The following is a 22,480-nucleotide window of genomic DNA, read 5'->3' on the forward strand; positions in this document are numbered from 1 at the left end:
ATATATATATAATCTATATATATTAATAATAATAAATATTATCTTTTCAACTTCTTTAAACTACTATATATGTAAAAAAAACTTTCATATTTGTAATACTGAAAAGTAGTATTATTTATGTAGTTAAGTCTTAAGGATGGTCTTTCCACGTAATTTTTATGTAGTAATAAGGAAAAAACATTCAACGGACATTCCCAAAACTAGTGAATCAATAAACAAGTCTTGGGAGTGCACACCATATTGCCCATACCAAGTCTTGGCAGTGGAACCATCTCAAGTTCGGTGAGACGTGAAAACACCCAATCCCAAGTTGGTGTTGCTGCTCAGAAGGTGGAAGATGGCCATCACTCACTCATACTTGGCAAGAGCAAAAGGAAAACCACGCTAGCATCTGTGTTTGAGTCAGCATAACGTTAAGATTAAGTTAAGAAGGTACATCGTACATTCAATTTTTGAATTGCAGCCTTTTTAGCTCATTAACTAGTAAAAACAACTTGCAAGTTGGAAATTGGAGTTCCCTCAGTTGGCACAGAAAAGCAACAGCAAGAGTCTTTCATTTATTGATGTTAAATTTACAGCCTAGATCCCTATCTAAGCATTTAGATTATATATGTATACCTACTAGGTTGTGCACTGTCAATCGTTGGCAACCATGGTATCCATGTTAGAACCATTCTCAATTTTCCTTATCAACAGTCTCTTCTGGGGAGGAAGGTCCTTAGCCTGAGGTGAAGCATCAGTATCAACGATAATCATGTCTTCCTCCGTATAATCTCCTCTTAGAACTCCCATTGCTACTTCGTTCTCAACCATCTGCTGAATCACTCGTTTAACAGGCCGAGCTCCATAGTTGGGGTCAAAGCCCATATTCGCCAACAGACTGATAGCTTCCTGCGTGTATTGAAGTTCAATTTTCTTCTGTTTCAGTCTATCTTTCACCCTTCTCATCTGCATCAGAAAAAATGACCTTGTTAGGTTTCTAACAAGATGATTATGCAAATACACAGTTTATTCAGAGCGATGCTAAGGTTGAAATATAGACGTAGCCAAACAGTTACCCCAAATAAAGAATCAGAAACACAGAAAAGACACCAAAATTAGGTTCGTCTTCGAGCAAGCTTAAGCACCAGATGAAACAATATCTTTAGGTCATACTCAGCAACAGAACTACTACAAGAGCAGACACTAGATAGGATGTGCTGCAGCTCAATCCAGTTCTCAAGCAAATGAAATGTACTTTCATGTAATGTTGAGTACTAATGTGCACTAAGAAAAGTTTTTTGCTCTCACACTGAACAGCTGATACTAACAGATTACTGCATCACAGAAAACTGCATGTAGTGCTTATAAAGTTCTTAAATGAAAGTAATCAGAACGCAGATGACACTACAGGAAACAAAAGGAACAGAACAAAAATGTACATATGAAGTCAGGAGGATCAGGATTCACACATCTGTATTACCTGGAGCTCAACAATTCTGCTAACTTGCTTAAGGTCCAAAGGCTGGAAAACAATGTATTCATCAACCCGATTCATAAACTCGGGACGGAAGGTCTGTCTTGCCAATTCAATAACCTGCTTTTTCATCAAATCATAAACTGCCTCCTGGCTATCTTGAGTGTTCCGAAGAGTCTCAAGAATGTAATGTGACCCAATGTTTGATGTCATTATTACAACAGTGTTTGAGAAACTAACAGTTCTCCCTTGAGAATCAGTTATTCTTCCATCGTCCAATAACTGTAAGAGAATGTTAAAAACATCATGATGTGCTTTCTCAATTTCATCAAATAGGATCACAGAGTAAGGCCTCCGACGGACCACTTCGGTGAGTTGCCCACCCTCTTCATATCCAACGTAACCTGGTGGTGCACCAACCAACCGTGAAACAGCATGTTTCTCCATGTATTCACTCATGTCAATACGCACCAAAGAGTTTTCAGTATTGAAAAGGTAAGCAGCAAGAGCCTTTCCAAGTTCAGTTTTGCCAACTCCTGTGGGGCCCATGAACATGAAGCTTGCAATGGGCCGATTTGGATCGGATAGACCTGCCCTGGATCGCCTGATTGCATCAGCTACAGATTTTACTGCCATATCCTGACCAATAACTCTTTTGTGAAGTTCATTTTCTAAAAAGACAAGCTTGTCTCTCTCAGACTGCTGAAGGTTTGATAATGGTATACCCGTCCACTTGCTTACAATTTCAACAATATCAAGATCTGTTACTTCTTCACGAAGCATTGAACTCCCAGACTTCCGGTAGTCAGCCAGGTTTTTCTCTGCTTCTTCTAGCTGGCGTTGAAGGGTGATTAGGGTCCCATACTTGAGTTCAGCAGCACGATTCAAGTCATAATCACGTTCAGCAGCTTCCATCTCTAAGTTCACCCTGTCAATCTACTCAACGAAAAAGATTAGACAGTAATCATGAGAATACAAATAAAAACTGCAACTTGATTTGATTTCAGCATCAAAAACAGTTATCCACCTCCTCCTTTATAGAACGTATGCGTGTCATCAGAGCTTTCTCGCGTTCCCACTGTTCGTTTAACTCTTTCTGCTTTTGCTTAAAGGAGTTCAAATCACTTTCTAGCTTGTTCAGTCTTTCTTTGGATGCTTTATCCGTGTCATTCTTCAGAGACAGTTTCTCCATTTCCAACTTCATCACAGTCCTATCTATCTCATCTAATTCAGTTGGCTTTGAAGTAATTTCCATCTTTAGTTTTGCGGCAGCTTCATCAACAAGGTCAATTGCTGAAAAGTAATAATAGAATATAGAGTGAGAAACACTAAATAAAAGTAAGTCAAATTACGAACATACTGTACTAAAAATATTCTACAAGCAGCTTGAAATCTTGATCCATCAATCCACTAGATGCTATAAAAACATTTGAATGAGGCATAAAAATAAGCACCTGGACCCTTAAACTTTCTTAATCTATAAAAATACAAGGCTGCTGTACTAATTTTGAAGATTTCAACATCTGGAACCTGTTGCCATTACACTTGTAATGAAGATATTCAATCCAGGAGATTATTCTCGAGGAAGAAGAAGCTAAGTCGGTTTATTCAACCAAAGGGAAACTAATTGAGAGAAAAGAGTTTGTATTATATTTCATGAATGAATTAATGATCAACCGAGAGGGAAGCTAATTGAGAGAAAATATAGAAAAGAGAGGAGTGTTTATATTATCTTTCATGGATGAATCTTGTATCCATTACTATTGAGACTTTATGCCCAATCTAGAATGAAACTGAACTAACTAATGGAAACTGCTTTAGTGCTAACTGAATTTGCTACGGTATTAACAAAATTTTGACTCCTGTCTAACTAACTCTTAACCAATCCATCCACATCAGCTGCCAGCTCACCTCAATATCTCTGCTCCTTCTACTTGTATCAATACCACCCCCACCCCCACCCCCGTGAAGGATGGAAACCTTTATTGCAATTCAGGTAGGAACCCCAAAGTAGCCCGTGCAGCATCAATACAAGTCCATTTGATGAGCACCAGACACAGCCTTGTTACCCCATTTTACCAATATATATCTAACATAGATCTAGGTAAAGGACAATGAGGACTGGACAGAGGGATGGTTGATATTCAACGGCACAGCATGACACCTCTTGAACTGAGAAACATAGAATAGGATGTATGAGAACATCATCAGGGAGTAAGGTCTACAGGCAACATCACCAATCTTGGCCTCAAAAAGATAAGGTCCATAATACTTAGCAGCAAGCTTGTTAAATGGTCTGGAAGCCACTGAAAGCTGTCTGTAAGGTTGTAATTTCAGATATACCCAATTACCAACTTCAAAGGACCTGTCTGATCTGTGTTTATTAGCCACATTTTCATCCTTTGATGTGCCCTGGCAATATGTGAAACTTCAACAGCTGAATGATAGCTTCCCTAGCTTCAAGTATCCTATCCACTATCTCAATAACACTCTCACCCACCAAATAAGGCATATGAATTTGGAGGTATAGCTTCCCTAGCTTCAAGTGTCCTATCAACCACCTCAGTTGCACTCTCATCCACCAATTAAGGCAAATGAATAGATGGTTTCTAACCACCTCATATGGAGTACACTTGATATTGGAGTGGAAGGTAGTGTTATACCACCATTCTGCTAGGGTTAGATAAGTAGCCCAATCCTTGGGACTAGGAGTGACAAGTCGAATATGAGTCCATCAAAAACGAGTTAAATAAAAATGAGTAAAATACTCGACTCGGCTCATATTTTAAATGGGTAAAACGTGTTACCCAATGGATAATATGGGTATCCATATTTACCCATATTATTATAGGGATCATGTTAAAAGCTTCAAAAGCAAAATCTCTTACCCCACTCTTCACCCACTCCTCCCACCCCACTCCACCCCCACCCCTACAAAAAAAAACTTGAAACTTTTTAAATTTAACCTGCCCACCCCCAACCCCAATTCCCATTCCAACTCCAACTCCAACTCCAACTCCAACTCCTCAAAAATTAGTTTTTTTTTCACTACTCCTACCCCCCCTCCCCCCTCACCCCTCCACCTGCCCACCCCCAACGCCTCAAAAATTAAATTTATTTTTCTATTTGTTTTTTTAAAGAAATTAAATTTACTTTTTACTACTTCGACCCCCCCCCCTGCACCACTACCCCACCCCCTACTAGCCTCACCCCCTACTAGCCCACCCCCACCCCCCAACCAGCCCCTTCCCAAAAAAAAAATTGTTTTTCAAAAACAAATTCAATTTTTTTCATCCCACCCATCCCTACCCGACCACTTACACCTTAAAAAATATTAATGTCACTTTTCTTTCTTTTATAAATGAGTCTCTTTTACCCATTTTTACCCATTTAACAACCCACTTTTAAATGGGTAATATGAGTTTGACTCGTTTTTTACCCATTTTAAATGAGTCGGCTACCCAACTCATTTAAGATGGGTAATTTGAATAGGTACCCATATAAATTACCCATTTTGCCATCCCTACTTGGGACTATCTTATAAAAACACCTCAAGTAAGTCTCCAATGTACTGTTTACCACCTTTGTATGGCCATCAGTCCAAGGATGGTATGCTGTTGATCTCTGCAACTACACACCTTGGAGTGTGAACAACTCCTGCCAAAAGGAACTCAGGAACACAGGATTCCTGTCACTGATCATAGTAACTGGCATACCATGCAACTTAAAGACACTATCTAAGATTTGGCCCCTGTTTGAGAAGTGTATGGGTGTTGTAGGCTCAGGAAGTGTGCATACTTGTTAAGTCTATCCACCACAACTAAGACAACATCCTTACCATGGGACTTAGGAAGGCTTTCAATAAAATCCAAGCATATGTCAGTCCAATCACCGTAAGGAATAGGAAGAGGCTGCAAATAACCTGGGGAAGCTGTTACATCATACTTTTGTCTCTGGCATATATCACACTTGTGAATGAAGTCTCTGACATCTTGAATGAGTGATTTCCGATGGATTAATGACTGCAATCTCCATATACTGGCATCCATGCCAGAATGGCCTCCTTAGGGTACTATGCCAGAGTTCCATTATAGTCCTCAACTGTGGATCATCACCTGCAACCAATCCACCCTCCCACCTCAGCTGATTATTGCAAAGTATAGGATTTAAATAGCTGAACTTGGAGTTTCTCAATTGCCAACACCAAGGCAGGATCAGTCAACCAAGTATTAGGATTTAAATAGCTGAACTTGCAGTTTCCCAATTGCCAACGCCAAGCCAGGATCAGTCAACCAAGTATTCTTCATCTAGAGGTATAAGTCATCATGTGGAGTAAGGAAATGGCCAAAAGCTCAGCATCATGCACATTCTGGATAAGGCATCAGCAGCCATATTTTCAAACCCCTTTTTGTATTCAATGGAGAAGTCAAAAGCCATCATTTTTGAGATGCCAGAAACCTGAAAGTCTATGAATTTGCTGCTCTAGGAGATGTTTCAATGCCTTCTGATCAGTCCTAACAACAAGGTGGTAACCCAACAGAAAATGAGACCACTTTTGTACAGCAAAACCCAATGACAACAACTCTCTATCATACACAGACAAAGCCTGGTGTCTAGGAGCCAAGGGGGTTTGCCTCAAAACAGCTACAATACCCTTCCAACTAGCATCTGTCTCCACAATGAAAGGTTGGGAGTACTCTGGAATAGCCAATAACCTGGGGAAGCCGCTGCATCATACTTATGTCTCTGGCATATATCACACTTATGAATGAAGTCTCTGACATCCTGAATGAGTGATTTCCAATGGAACAAGGACTGCAATTTCATATAGTGGCACCCATGCCAGAATGTCCCCGTTGAGGGTACTATGCTAGACTTCCATGATAGTCCTCAACTGTGGATCATCACCCTGCAACCAATCTACCCTTCCACCTCAACTGATTATTGCACCAAGTATAGGATTTAAATGGCTGAACTTGCAGTTTCTCAATTACCAACTGCAAGGCAGGCTCAGTCAACCAAGTTTCCTTAATCTTGAGGTAGAAGTCAATCATGTGTAAGGAAATGGCTAAAAGTTCAGCATCAAGCATTCTGGATAAGGCATTAGCAGCCTTATTCTCAAACCCCTTTTTGTATTCAATGGAGAACTCAAAGGCCATCATTTTTGAAATGCCAGCAACCTGAAAGTCTGTATGAATTTGCTGCTCTAGGAGATGTTTCGATGCCTTCAGATCAGTCCTAACAACAAAGTGCTTGCCCAGCAGCAAATGAGACCGCTTTTTAAGCGTCCCCCTTCATATCGCATCAAATCTGGTATATCATTAGAGGACTAAGCACATTGAGATTGATTGTCACTTTGCCAGAGAAAAGATACTCTCCGAAGATATTGTTCCAAAATTTGTGAAATCAAGTGATCAGCTTGCAAACATTTTCACCAAGTTCCTCACTAATCCTCGTATTAATTACATATGTAGCAAGTTCGGTACAAATGACTTCTATGCACCAACTTGAGGGGGAGTGTTAAAATAGGAATAGAAATATGATTTGTATCTAGTACTCTACTTGAAGAAGGATTGTCATGTTTGTCTATAAATAGGGCTCAGTGTAATTATGTAGATACACAATTCAATAATATTTTCCCAAGTCTTTATTTCTCACAAGGTACTTGACAACAACTGCTACATCATTAAATTTTTTAACCCGAGTCTCTAGGTTTGCTTTTAATAAATATTTTCCAGATACTACTCTACAACTTGAATGATGATTGGTAAATTCCTCGACTATTCTAATATTTCTTGAAATATATAGCACAAATCTTACAGCAATTTTCATGTTAACATGTCTACTTTAGCTCCAGTATTTATTAGGAGTCTTCCATTCCTTCCAAAGATTTATATAACAGTAGAGGGTCTCCTGGAAACAGCCTCTCTACCTCTACGAGGTAGTGGCAAGGTCTGCGTACAATTTACCCTCCCCAGACCCCACCTAGTGGGATCTCACTGGGCATGTTGTTGTTGTTGTTGTAGAGAATATCAATCTCAATTTTTTTTCTTTTTCCTTTTGTCTTATTACTTCAGATTGTTTACAAGGATCATGTATACAGTATGGTACTCTTTAATCGTATCTTAAGGTTTACAACCCCCTNCCCCCCCCCCCCCCCCCCCCACGCAGATCTTAATATCCATCAGGTTGATTTGATTTTCCCTCCCCATCCCACACCTTAATGACATATTCTGATTCCACACATCAAAAGAAAAAATCAAACACAATTCTCTAATTAAACTTACCAAGTTTTCAAAAACAAAATGAACTACTCTATTGAAAATAATATATTCAATAGAAGTAGCAGTTCCCAGAGGTACTACTTGATGTGAAAAAGGATTCACCAACTAATGAAGTCAATAACAATACCATACATCGCACAGGTTTGGGGAGAATATGGCGTAACACAGACCTTACCCCTAACTTTGTGGGGTAGAGACGTCGTTTTCAATAGACCCTCGGCTCAAAAAAAAATTGTGTTTCAGAACATGCTTGCAAAAAATGAATGAATAAAAAGCTATGATGAGATACTGAAGAAAGAATTTCTTCAAGTACTGACAGTAGAAATAGTACCAATAACCAAAGAAAAAGGAAAAACTGTAGTAATAAAATGAAGAATAAACTAATGCTAGCATTATAATAATACTGCTAACAGAGCAGATTATAGTTGTCAAGGTGAGTAATCTCTAAGCTTATAAAATTTATAGGAGGATGGTAAATGCTTTGAAGAAAAGGAACTAACGGGACATCAGTAATTACTGCTGTCAAGGTGAGAAACAAGAAACATTCACAAGGATCTCATAGGAACCCAATGGAAGCATTTAAGACAACTTGCAGTTGTAATGATAAGTTAGCCTACCTTTATCCGGCAAAAATCGCTCAGTGATATATCGATCTGCAAGAACTGCAGCTGACACAAGAGCACTGTCTGATATTTTAACACCATGATGCAGCTCATATCGTTCACGCAATCCACGGAGGATAGAAATTGTATCTTCCACAGAAGGTTGGCCACAATATACTTGTTGAAATCTACGCTCTAGAGCAGGGTCCTTCTCAATGTACTTCCTATATTCATTCAAAGTGGTTGCTCCAATACATCTAAGTTCACCCCGACCAAGCATGGGTTTCAACAAATTCCCTGCATCCATGGCCCCGCTAGTAGCTCCTAGAACCAACATAAACAAGCACAATTTTTAGAATATAACATATCATCAAGTTTTAACCAAGTAATATTCACTAAATTAGTTGATATATAAGCCCAGCTACAATCAGAAGCTATATCTTGGGTATAAAGATGCCTTCTTCTCTACCCGGCCGCTTACATAAAGAACATTATCAATCATTTTTTATCAGCTTTATGATATGAAAACAAGAAAAACAAACCTAGTTCAATCATTTCCAAGGTCCAGGACTAAATTAACAGGATGATAATTTAAGGATTTCTATGGTCCAAGCTCAATTCAAAAGTGGATTACCTAAAACACAATTGGCGAAGCAATAGTGCTTTTGACCTCACTAAAGTCCAGACCTAGTGTTCCCTAATGACATCACAGGAACTAAACTACGAAATTTATATTGCTTAAGAATAATTAAGCGAGGAGAAAAATCATCCAACAAAAAGAGAAAGTCACCACTTGTTGTCCATAATCTTGATATTTGAAAACAGAAAAGTAGCTTGAGCCAGCACTTTTCAGCATAGAAATTTATAAATAGACAATAGAGAAATGATCGTTCAGAGAAAGATTACTGTTGAAAAAGTTTCTAAACATTCAGTAGAAATAAACAATTTCATTCATGGGTAGATAGAAATTAAAAATAATATACCAAACCTGCACCAACTACAGTGTGTATCTCATCAATAAACAATATAATCTGCCCATTGGATGCAGAGACTTCCTTTAAAACAGCTTTCAACCTCTCCTCAAAATCTCCACGGTACTTTGCACCAGCAAGCAAGGCACCCATATCGAGAGATATCAACTAAATAAAATGAAAAGAAAACGCAAATTAGAGTACAGTATTAGCACTTGAAAGACTTTATAAACCTCATAGACAATTAGAGAATGAGGTTATTTGTATCCTTTTCCTCCTATCCCTTAGAGAGTGAGGGGTTGGGTAAAAGACTAGCTTATGAAGCGGACTAGCTTAGTTGATCAAAATTTAGTCTACATTTGAGTGCAGGTGTAATGCATATTTTTCTCAGTATCAAACTCGATTGGATATTACTCCCAGAAATTATTAAGACAATATGTAACTTTGCCATGCTGGTTCAGTTGAGTAAGAACTGCATCAACTGTCTTGAGCGGTTGAGCCGATTTGTATCTTCAACAGAAAATTATGTTACCAATAAACTGGGAGAGCTAAAAGAAACCTAGATATTTTTTGTCATAAAAATATCACTGCAACAAGAGAGACATCACCTTTTTTTCAGTAAGCAACAGCTTAAGGCCCATACTTCTCAATAGAAGAGCAGCAATTTTCAACTATCATTTATTTCTTCAAATCAAGATAGGCTTTCCCCAAACAAAAAAAAAATAGAAGAAAAAGCAATCCGACTAACACTGCAAAATGCCATCTTCCAAGCTTTTGCACTTACACAATCACTTGATTAAACTCATGCAAAGAGAAATTCTTGCTGATCCTTTACACAATAATATAAATTCAATTATATTAAGCAATGAGAAAGAGAAGTTATAACCTTCCGATTCATCAAAGGTTCAGGAACATCTCCACGTACTATCCTTTGAGCTAACCTGCAAGGTAAGAAAGCAAATCATCGTTAAAGTGTCATGTAGATTTGGCTGATACCATCTTTCACCTCTTTTCTGCTTTTTTTTCCTGACTTCTTTTAATGATTGAAGACCATGTTAGAATAAAAAGAGAATCAAAGTAATTATAGGTTAGCATTGCCTAGGCTCATTTTATCTTAATAGGAGAAAATGTATAATATTTTATATGATATTTTTAGTGCTTTCTTATGCATCTGTAAGAGAACAATTAGTTATCTTATCCTTCACATAAAGTAATTACTTACCTTATACCACTAGACTAAAAACCCTTCATAAAAACCACTCATTATGTCAATAATCAAGTCAATAAGCAGTACTATCTCTTCTTTTTCACATGATACAAAAATCTCTACCATCTTAGTAGAGACTCAATTATCTATGGCATTCCCTATTTTAGACTTTATTATCTAATGTTGGGAATGTGTTAGTTGTTTATTGTGTGGTTCACTCAACATGGGGATGTTGGGTGCTTTCACGATTTAACGTAAATTGGGTCTTGACAAATTAAGGGTTTTTTCAGAATAGAGATTTTCTACATTTTACATTGATATACAAATCTCTTAACAACATTAAGAGCTCCTGGTAAACACAAAATGTAATGTAAGAGTAATAGCGACGAGTCTTCAACTCCAACGAATTAGTATTGCATAAGTTTAATCAATTGCTTTTACTGTTGTAAATTCATAACCAAAATCTAGTTATTATATAAATAAAGAAATTTAAAAAATCTAATTATATTTGTTGACAATGTAGGTGTTTTTAGATTGACTCCCATGTAGTTTTAGATCTACTCAAACAATTTTATGACCTTCAATCATCATAGCATCAACAATAAGCCAACACACTTGAAAGGCCTACGAAAGACATAACTGAGTGAGGCAATCTCTCATTGTACTGTCAATGTGTGCTACTTGCACCTTCACTTGGATGCAATCATTTCTCGTCTTGTATACCTTCATCTGACACCGCATATTTACTATGTTCATCTTGTCAATTTGGTGGGTCTGAGAAATAAACATGGAAGAAAAGAGAGGGTGGAAATTGCTAATCGATAGACCCTACACCTCTATTTATTTATATAGAGTGAATATAATGAACCTATTCACACTCCTCCTGTAGGACATATGACACTAATATTTACAAGCTATTTAAAATTGGGTCTTAATGGTCCAGCATTTACTCCCATATAATCCAGTTTGATCTAACCAACCCCATTAACCTTTCATTCCACTTATGTATGTATCTCATCATCGGGAAGCATTTAATGGAGGGTCCGCCTAAATATTGTGTTACATCTTCATCTTTCATGTCATTTAAATAAAAGATTGAGTTTAGATATCTGTTTTTTTTTTGTATTTAGACACCACTATCCTATCTAACCCCCACTTCAACTTCATTCTTCTAAGGCTAAACTTGCAATGCATATCTTCTGTTTTACTTTTACCTATTGTAAAATTCCTTATACTTTACCATTCTTGTCTACAATTGCAACTTCTAATTGATTCCTCACTAGTTTTGTCAATCAACGATCAACTCTGTCACTAGTTTATCAAATAACAAAATATCATTTGCAACTAGCATATATTGTAAAATTTATTTTATGTATTATTGAATAAATCATTACATAACCAGGCTAAGAAATTGTGGGCTTAGAGCAGATCCCTAGCAAGGACTCACTGTTACAAAAGAACTCCTCTACATCTCCAACCACTATTAGATCACCCCCCCCCCCCTCCTTCATACACATCATTTATGGTACTTTTATATTTGAGTAGGATAATCCCAAGGGGTTGTGGTTTTTCCACTACAAAAAATTGGGAATGTTAGAATAGGAATAGGTATACACAATCCTATGGAATGAATTTTATTCACATTAAAGATGAACGCTGCTATCTCATGCTTTAAGTTCACAAAGATATTGTGTTCTTTAACATATTTAGCCGTTGCTCCGTCTACAACATCATCCACCGAATATTGAAACAGGCGGACAAAGTTGTCGAGTAATGGAGTACTTTTCCAGGTAGGTTTCCAATACATACCCTTTTCAAGAGGTATGGATTGGAGATGTGGAAGATACATTGGTCGAAGCTTCTTTCAAGAAGTTTTCATTTCTCCAAGAACTTCACGGGCACTATCAATATCTGAGTGAGGAAGGACAATCCTACTTGGAATAGGAATAGGAATAGGAATAAGAGTATCCTACCTGGTAAAAGATTATATTATAGTGGATATAAATAGAATCTCTATATAATAATGTAAATACACAATTCAATAATAGTTTTTTATATTTCTCACGTGGTATCACAACATTGGTGACAAAATTCAAGAAAAAAACTAGTCTTTGTGCGGCAATTTTCCGCAACGGTTGGAACTAATATGTGTCATCTTTTATTTTGTGGGTGTTGTGCAAAAGCCAACACCATCACAAGGATCGTGATTCAGTGCGTGATCAGAGCAAGATCTCTCCAACGTATTAATATGTTAGGAGAAACATGCTCGGATATCAATTGATGAATAGTATGAGTCCACCACATGTCAGGGAACCAGGTCATGGACCTAATTACTACTACTGAAGCAAAAGGTAAGCAACTACAAAACTACAAAACAATAAGTAAAGAATACACAATGTTTACGTAGATAGCTAGTCCTACAGTTCCAATAAATGAATTATTCTCTCTTCTACTTCATATTGTTGTGCCTCCTAGTCACAAAGTAGTTTCATCACCCACTATTCTCGCATCTCAAGTCATAAAAAAACAAACATATTAGTCATGGAGAATCAACGAAGAGGCCATTTTGGGAAACCTCAACCCAAGTGTAATTAATGTCATAAACTTGGACACACTCGTGACATCTGTTATATTTTGCATAATCCACCACCTAGTGATGATCCTATTGCTTTAAAAGACTATAATGAGTTTTTTCGAAATTGCACAAGTAAGCAAACATCTCCGCAAGTAGCACATGTTGCTCAGCCTAGTAAACCATCAAATAATTCTCAAACAGCATATGACGAGTTCCTTCTGTATCAAACAAGTAAGCAAAAGTTTCCACAAATAGCTTCGATTGCTTAACTTCATGTTTCTATTGCGAGTAATTTTGCTTATGTTTCACAATCTAGTACTCTTGGATCATGGGTCATGGACTCAGGCGCTTTTGATCATATCTTCAGCAATAAATCACTTTTGTCTCATATTGTTTATTCATAGTCTCGTCCTGCTATTAATGGGCAAACACAACCAAACGGGGTTGAGAAAGCGAAATCCCTAACTTCTATCACTCTAGACTCAATTCTTTACGTCCCTCGTTCTCCTTTTAATCTAGCCACATTGTGGCATAACATCTTTCGTCATTTTTTTTCATGCAGGACCGCAATATGGGATAAATGATTGGCACAAGACATGAATCAGAACAACCTTACTACTTACCTCTTCAAATTCTTTCACATCATGCTCTATTACAGATCCTCCAAATGTCCGCTTCTATCTAACCTGCAAAAGATAAGTGTCTAGTTTATCCACATTAGATTGTAAGTCTTGCCAACTTGGGAAACACACATGAGCAACACATAGTACTGAGGGTCGTTCAAAGTCTATTTTTACATTACGTCATTCTGATATTTGGGGTCCTAGTAAAGTTAGTTCAACAAGAGGATATCATTATTTTGTTAGTTTCATTGATGATTCAAGATGCATTTGGATTTTCTTAATGAATGAATGATAAGTTGTTTTTGCTGAAATACAGAAGCACATGCTTTATTCATGACTTAGCACCAAGGAAAGATCTGCTAATGTCACGTTCTTTGAATCTTAACCTTACTATACATCTTCTGATCATCTTAATTTCTCTGAGGTCTTGCCTGTACCGACCACCGAGGAATCTGCAATTACTGTTACATCTCAAGTTGTAGTGCCACCACTTCTGACTTACCATCCTCATCTGCATCCAACACTAGTCTCAAATGATTCATGTCATGTGTCGGGGACCCTGCTCCTGTTGTGGACTTGCCTCCTCCTAGACAACTAACTACACTTCAAAAAAGGTATACGATCCACTCCAAATGTTAACCCACATTATACTTTCTTCCGTTGTCATCATCTATCAACACCTCATTATGCCTTTGTATCACTTTTGTCCTCTATTTCCATTCCTAAGACTACAAATGAAGCAATTTCTCATTCTAGATGTAGGTAGGCTATGATTGATGAAATGTTAACATGTTTACTTTTCATATGAGTGGTACTTGGGAGCTTGTCTCCATTGGTGTAGGTAAATCTATTATTGGTTGCCATTGGGTTTATAACGTCAAAATTGGTCCAAATAGTCAAGTTGAACGGCTTGACGCTCGCCTTGTTGCCAAAGGATATACTTAGATATTTGGGCAAGGTTATAGTAACACTTTCGCTCTCATGGTTAAAATAGCATATACTTATCTTTTCCTATCTATGGTTGTCGTTTGTCAATAGCCTTTTCATCAGTTGGACATTAAGGATGCTTTTTTGCATGGTAATCTTAAGAAAGAAGTTTCTACGGAGTAACCAGCTGATTTTATTGTTGAAGGGGAACCTAGTAGCCTTGTATGTTTATTGCATAAGTCACTCTATAGTCTGAAACAATCTCCTCGAGCTTGGTTTGAAAAGTTAGTAATTCGAGTGTTCTGCATGACTCATAGTGGAGCTAATCACTTTATGTTTCAACCTTCTGCACCAAATCTATATATTCATTTTCTTGTTTACGTTGATGATATCGTTATCACCGACAATAATCACAATGGTATAACTAATTGAAGCAACATCTTTTTCAATATTTTCAGACTAAGGACCTAGTCTACCTAGATAGACTGAAGTATTCCTAGGTATTGAGGTTGCTCCATCTAGATTAGGTATTGTTATTTCATAGCGCAAGTATGCCTTGGACTTCCTAGAGGAGACACGAATGATGTGATGAAGACCCATTGCCACACCCATGGATTCGCATGTTAAGCTCCCCTTGCGGATTAAAGGAGACACTAGGTAATCATGAAAGATATAGATGGCCAGTGGAAAGTTGAACTATCTCAATTCTCACCCCGACATTTTTTTCATATAAGTGATGTAAGACAATTTATGACTTCCCCAAGTGATAGTCATTAATATGCAGTTATTAGTATTTTGTGGTATGTAAAGTCAGCTCTTGGTTAAGGACTACTCTTCAAGGATCAAGGCCATGAGCATATCACTGAATATACAAACGTTGATTGGGCAAGATCACCCTCTAATAGAGGTTCTACAACCGGATATTGTGTTTTAATAAGAAGTAATTTAGTGTCATGAAAAAGTAAGAAACAGAGTACGGTTGCTCGATCTAATGTAGAAGAAAAATATCAAGCAATAGTTGTAGCAACTTGTGAGCTAATTTAAATCAAACATTTGCTGATTGAACTAAAATTTGGAGAAACCAATCATATGAAACTTGTGTGTAACAGTCAAGCGGTCCTTCATAACGCATCAAATCCAATGTTCCATGTGAGGACTAAGCACATAGATTGATTCACTTTGTCAAAGAAAAGATACTCCCACGAGATATTGTTACAAAATTGGTGAAGTCAAGTGATCAACTTGCAAATATCTTCGTCAAGTCCCTCATCTATCCTTGCATTAATTATATTTGTAACAAACTAGGTACATATAATTTGTATGCACCAGCTTGAGGGGGAAGTGTTAGAATAAGAATGGGTATATATAATCCTACTTAAAATAGGAATAGAAATAGAAATAGTATATAGTATCTTAATTGGTAAAGGATTGTGTTATATCATCTAAAAGTAGAATCTATGTGTAATAATGTCAATACAAGTTCAATAATATGTTTTTCCAATATTTCTCATTGGGATTGTCCCACATTTCGTGCCAACCTATTATATTACGTCTCTAGGTTGAAGCAAAGAATAGCTCCATTCTCAATATACTCAAGTATCTATTCAGACATACCCACTTCCCTTCCCTTGCAGACACACATCTGCCTAACAGTTACTTCAGCTTTTCTCATAAGATAAACAAACTAGAATTTCATAAATCTTGAGATAAATCAGTTACAACTACAACAACTGATGTAATTAAGAAAATACTGACTACTTTTGGAAACATATACAAACCACAAAGGCTAAAAATATACTGACTATTTTTGGAAACATAAAAACCACAAAGGCTAAGTCTAAAACCAAAGTAGTAATAACAAGTAACAACTAAAAGACAAACATAATTTTGGAAATGTTAGAACATGAATAGGTTTATACAATCCTATTTAAAATAAAATAGAAATAGTAAATAGTATCCTACTTTGTAAAGGATTATATTGTAGTGTCTATAAATAGAATTTCAATGTAATAATGTTGACACAACAACAATTCAATAATATTTTTTTTCAATATTTCTCACATGGTATCAGAGTCTCTACAATCTTGGTAGATAATCAAAGAGCCTCCGCTGCCGGTGGGTGGCTATTACCCAAATATGTCGCTCGTCTGGCCAATAATTATGTTAACAAAAGTGACATCAATGATATATGCATGAACCCCATATTTAGGGGAAGAACACTCAGTTAAACAGTTCATCGCGCGTCAATTTCCGATGACTTTCTAGGACTGCTTTGTGTCAACCCCATATCCGTCGGTATTAGTGTAGCACTGTGATATCGATCCGGTGACTACTTTTTCATATTCAATTTGTGTAGCACCTTGCCATTATTGCGGTGACTACTTCCTATATCTAATTTGTGTAGCACTGTGCCATCTTTCCGGTGACTACTTTTTCATATTTAATTTTGTGGCACTGTGTGATCTTTCCGGTGACTAATTTTTTCATATTAAATTTGTGTAGCACTGTGCTATCCTTCCGGTAACCTTTTTTTTGCATATCTGATTTGCATAGCACCGTGCATCTTTCCGACTACTTTTCATTTTTAATTTGCGTAGTACCGTGGAAAACTACTTTCTCATATTTGAGTTGCATAGCACTGTGTCTTTTCGGTGACTCCTCAGATTTGATTTCCGTAGTTCCATTTGTCTTTCCGATGACATCTCAAAACTGATTTGTATGGGGTTGTGCCATCATTCCGACCCTACCCCGATAATTTCTCTTTTTCAGTATGGTCGTGTCGTCATTCCGACCCTACCCATGTTATTTCTCTTCTTCAATAGGGTCGTGCCATCAATCCGACCTTTACTATATAATTTCTATTTTCTAGTTGGGTCGTGCCATCATTCCGACTCTACCCATATAATTTTATTTCTTAGATTGTGACCACTTTCAGCCATCAAATCTAATACTCCGGCATATGAGCATCAAAAGATCATTTCAAGAAACAAAAGTAGCTGACTTTCAGAAATTAAGCTATCAAAAGCACATCTCCATTAAACAAAGGCCAGAAACCTAAAATAATGCATATAATAGACGATGTGAACAATGCTACCAATTGCATTTAACTCCCAAGACTAGCAACGTTACACACTATACTATCTTGGACCTATGTAAAAAAAAAACGAGACGATGCAATGCTTTACAAGCTACCACAATTTTGGTATTCTATTAATTAAAAAGAGGATCAATGTCATCCAAAGGGCTTTGCCACCTCAATTCTTATAAGCAAAGGGAGTTAACATAAAACTCAATGATACCCTAATACTGCAACATAAAGGTCCTAAGTAAGAAGTGTGATAACTATATTCCTTTTACCCCACAACTATTCATTAAAGATGAACACAAGGAACCATGGAAAACAAGAAAGATAATAATTATTTCAGATAATGACATAATTACAAATTTTCAACAAATCCACATAACATATCCGGAGCCATCTCACAATTCAAATAGTCAACCGTACGAACATATTGTCCAGAAACTATATAAACAAGCAATAAGTTCTTCGTGTAAATCCCACAGAGAGTCTGCCAAATAACACAAACCTCCCTCAGCTAATAGTCATGCATTTTCAGTAGTGTTTTGGGGTGTTCTCAACTGAAACAGGATACCACATAAATATAAAGAAAAACATAGGCATACATCACACAGTGAGACCACAAAAGGCTAGAGATCATACCCTTCTGCAATTGCAGTTTTCCCCACTCCAGGCTCACCAATAATTACAGGATTGTTCTTTGTCCTCCGACTTAATATTTGGATGCAGCGCCGTATTTCATCATCTCTTCCTATTACCGGGTCAAGTTTACCACGTCTGGCAAGTTCAGTTAAGTCATTTCCATATCTATCCAGTGCCTCATATTTTCCCTCTGGGTCTGGAAAGAGTTAAAGCTATGTGTTAGCAGCAACCAGAAAAATGAGTGACACCTCAAAGCACTGTCATCGGCAACTTCTGTATCAAGTAGAAGACAATAACAAAGCAAGGGCACAAAGAGAATTACATATTTCATCATGTTATTAAGGTTCTACCACATATAAAATGTTCCTTCGAGTCTAAAGTCCATGTGGATGGAGTATTATACCAGCTACTAGGAATTATTTTATTAGGCATGTATTTTATGAAATATAATTAGCTTTAACTATCTTACAAGACATCCCTGTCAACAAACAAAATTGCATGATTGCAAAAGAAAATCCACCCAATCAACCAAAGTAAGGATCGTCTCATATTGTGATGTAGTTAGATAACTAGGCTATACCCCCAACTAGATTGAATGATATCAGAAGAGACAGGGCTACGAAACTTGAAGCTATATATACACACACGCATATACATACTCGGATCAGTTACTCTCTGACTTCCACGGATAGCATTGACAGCATCCTTCAAAGCCTCCTCTGTAAGTTGGAGATCCCTAAATAACTTTTGACCAAATCTTTTGTCTGAAAAAAAGGCTAGCAACATATGCTCCACAGACATAAAAGAATCTCCCATTGCCTTCTTATGCTTCTTTGTATTCTCTAGGAGTGAACTAAGATGTGAACCCATTATTGGGCCACTAGTATCACCTACAACCTGCAAGAAAAAATATCTGATGGTTCTATTCAAAGAACTTACAGAATTCACAATAAGCCTCCATTTTTCATACCTTCGGTTGCTGAGATATAAAATTATCTGTTTCTTGCAGAACTGATGTGTTGTTCAACCCAGCCTTCGTGAATATCCTTCGAGCCAACCCATCCTTCTGCTCCAAAAGAGCTTTCATTAAGTGCTCTGTCTCAACTACTTGTTGCTTGTTGGTCCGTGCTGCTTCTACAGCACCAACAATAGCTTCAAGAGCCATCTCGGTGTAGTCCGTATTATTAATCTGCTAAATCTTCATACAAATTAATATAGGAAACAAACAAACAATATGGCAGAACCATCTGAAATTAGCCAAAGTTAATAAGCAATCATCAAGTCAAATATAAGAGAATTGACAAATGGCAATATGGTGTAGATACATATCTACAATCATGGTACTTCTCATATTAGACAATGCCTGGGAGACCAATGGACCCTAATTAAAAAGGCTGTTTTTATCTGCAGACCCCCTTAGTATTGTACCATATAACATCAAAGCTTCCTTGTTTAAAAGGATATAACATAGTTGAGGGGGCAGATTTACTTTCATTCACACCATTGCTTCTTAGCATCAATAGTAGAACACTAGAGCAGCTTTTATGGCAACACCACTGTTGTCAAATGAAATGCACAGCCGGAAAAAAGAAGCAAACTGACAGCATCAAATAAACAGCTATCACAAAAGTCTATACAGAATGGGAGAAATACAGAGTGGGTGCTCCACCAAATTGTTAAACAATTGACAATAGGATATCAAATTCTGTGTGTGCCTACAAATGGGGAATGGTTAAATATGTACCACTATAATAATAATTTGCATACATAGGAGTTCATAAAACAGTCTGCTCAGGTCCTAGTATCAGTGAAACTCAAGCATTCCATACTTGTAGTAAAACCAACAATATTTAAGGCCTCCAGTCTGCAAAGGAAGGCCGGGAGATACATTTCTTAAAGTTACCTCTGTAGGTACAGTTCCAAAACACGATCAAATGAGAAAACTGTATTCTGACCGGCACTATGTACACATAGATTATATTTTAATACGGAGCTAAAAGGATCAAATGCATTCAATTGAAGTTAATTGGACAAAGAAATGAGTGGTATTAGGAAGAAGAAAACCGTGCCTGTCCAGAGCTAGCAGGAGCAGCAGTGGAGTGTGAGCGTAAGAAACTCTTGCCAAACAAGTCATAATTCCTCCAACCATTAGAACTGGCCGCACTTCTTTCTGCAATAACAAACCCATTCCTAGGCGGTGTGGTGCTGCCGCCAAGTATTCTATTCTCAGAGAGACGAGAGACTGCTGGACGAGACTGAGACATTACGCGGGAACGAGACGCCTTAAGGGACGCGAGAGCAGACCTCCGTGTCGCCATGCTCATTCTTTTTCTTCCTTACGGCAATGCTTATGTGCAAATGGGGTTTTGTCTGGCGATTGTGCAAATGGGGTTTTACTGAACGCTGAGACAAATAAACTGAAGCTTCGGGACAAACAAATTTTTGTAACCAGAAGAGTGTAGAATGTTCCTAACTTCCTGTAAAGTAAACCGGAAGCTTGGAGAAGGGGCGACAACAAATTGAAAGTAATTGTTTTTTTTATCCATAATTTATTACTATTATATTTTCTAGTTAATTTATATCCGCGTCCATAACCTCATTAAGATTATGAATGATCATTTTTCTGATATCTGAAAATTATGAATGCTTATCGTTTATCCTTTAATAAATCATTTTTTTTTAATTTGATTTTATAATTTATCTTTTTGCTTCCAGAAAATGTTACTATTTGATATTTTGGGGGAATCAAATAAACATCAACTTGAGATTTTCACATTGAAAAATTGTGACTTTTTCGATGGTTTGTGACTTTTTAATATTGGCCAAACTTTACAACATTTTCGAGATATGATTAATATAACAACATTTCAACTCCCAATAATATCATATCTTATATAAACGAGAATCCTAGGCCCGCCTACGTGCGCCACCACAAATCAGAATTCCCTTTTAATTTATTTATTTCTAAGATAAGCGAGAATCCTAGGCCCGCCAACGTGCGCCACCACAAACCATTATTCCCTTTTAATTTATTTATTTCCAAAACTAGCTTTCCCTTTTAATGAAAAGTTGTGATTTTTATGAAAAATTGTGACTTTTATGAATAGTTACGACTTTTATGAAAAATTGTGACTTTATGAAAGGTTGTGACCTTTCCGAAGGGTTGTAACATTTTCAAAGAGTTGTGACCTTTCCGATAAGGCACAATAAGCATTTGTTCACACTACCATTTGTTGTCTATAAATTTAGAGATTTCCTCTCATTCTAAAACAACGAAAATTATGAACTTCTTCTTCTGCACAATTAAATATTCATGTACTTTGCTACTGTTGAGTGGCTCGCTAACACCATTGTTTTTGTATCAATACACTGGTGAATAGAATCATTCCATCGTCAGAGGATCTATTCCTTTAAACCTCGGGTACTAGAGGGGAATAATTTCCTTAAGGGTACATTGTTCATTCAGTGGGCTCGATTTTTTCCTTTCTATTTCATTCTATTGTTACAGATCCTGGTTTGTTTTATTACAGTCACTAATTTATGCTTATGATATTAATTGTTGTTTTTGAGTACTTGTTTTAAACTTTGTTGTTTATGTTTATGCAAAATTATTGTTATAAGTATTTGTTAGTGTAACACCCCGAATTCAAAAGGAGAAAAATATCAGACTTTATAGATATCTGCAGGTGCCACCGACAGAGGCCACCCACGGCCCATAGGTGGGACCATGGACCGTAGGTGTGGTCTGTAGGTCGGCCACCCAAAATTTTCAGAAAAAAAGTTAGAGCCATGCCAGGACCTACACATCATAGGTGGGACCACGGTCCATAGTTCAGACCCCCAATTTTCAACTTTCTAACACCAATTGACGGACTGACAGGACGAACCGTCGGTCAGTCCACGGTACGTCGGTCAGGCCCGTTGATTTCCCCATCAAATTTTAAGTCAAGGTCGTTTTGGTCTTATCCCCATGTGTTGGACATCTAAACTATGTCGTTTAACCCCTAAACTATGTAGTTTTGGTTAGTTTAAGCCTAGTAACTTAATCAGAACCTACCCTAGTCGACCATTTTCCTAAATCCATCAAACCTTAGAGCAAAAAGGGAAGAAGCAT

General features: G+C 37.2%; 1 protein-coding gene across 1 annotated transcript; it reads right to left on the reverse strand.

The window, feature by feature from the left end:
- Positions 1 to 267: 267 nt before the first annotated feature.
- On the reverse strand, positions 268 to 20,814 carry LOC125873364 (chaperone protein ClpB4, mitochondrial-like). The gene is made up of 10 exons (XM_049554277.1): positions 20,436 to 20,814; positions 19,337 to 19,555; positions 19,026 to 19,263; positions 18,367 to 18,562; positions 10,200 to 10,254; positions 9,331 to 9,481; positions 8,358 to 8,666; positions 2,484 to 2,749; positions 1,463 to 2,392; positions 268 to 948 (listed from the first exon to the last, which is right to left on the reverse strand). The coding sequence occupies exons 1-10, from the start codon at positions 20,688 to 20,690 to the stop codon at positions 637 to 639; spliced, it is 2,931 nt and encodes a 976-aa protein (XP_049410234.1). The 5' UTR covers positions 20,691 to 20,814; the 3' UTR covers positions 268 to 636.
- Positions 20,815 to 22,480: the final 1,666 nt, after the last annotated feature.

This window comes from Solanum stenotomum, chromosome 8 (assembly GCF_019186545.1).
Source record: "Solanum stenotomum isolate F172 chromosome 8, ASM1918654v1, whole genome shotgun sequence".
Taxonomy (NCBI): Eukaryota; Viridiplantae; Streptophyta; class Magnoliopsida; order Solanales; family Solanaceae; genus Solanum; species Solanum stenotomum.

Excerpts from the sequence above, each read along its gene's own strand:
- LOC125873364 (XM_049554277.1), bottom strand. The coding sequence starts at position 20,690 with ATGAGCATGGCGACACGGAGGTCTGCTCTCGCGTCCCTTAAGGCGTCT. Across the intron at positions 2,393-2,483 it reads TACGTTCTATAAAGGAGGAG|ATTGACAGGGTGAACTTAGA; the intron begins GTGGATAACTGT and ends TTCGTTGAGTAG. Across the intron at positions 949-1,462 it reads GCAGAATTGTTGAGCTCCAG|ATGAGAAGGGTGAAAGATAG; the intron begins GTAATACAGATG and ends TTTCTGATGCAG.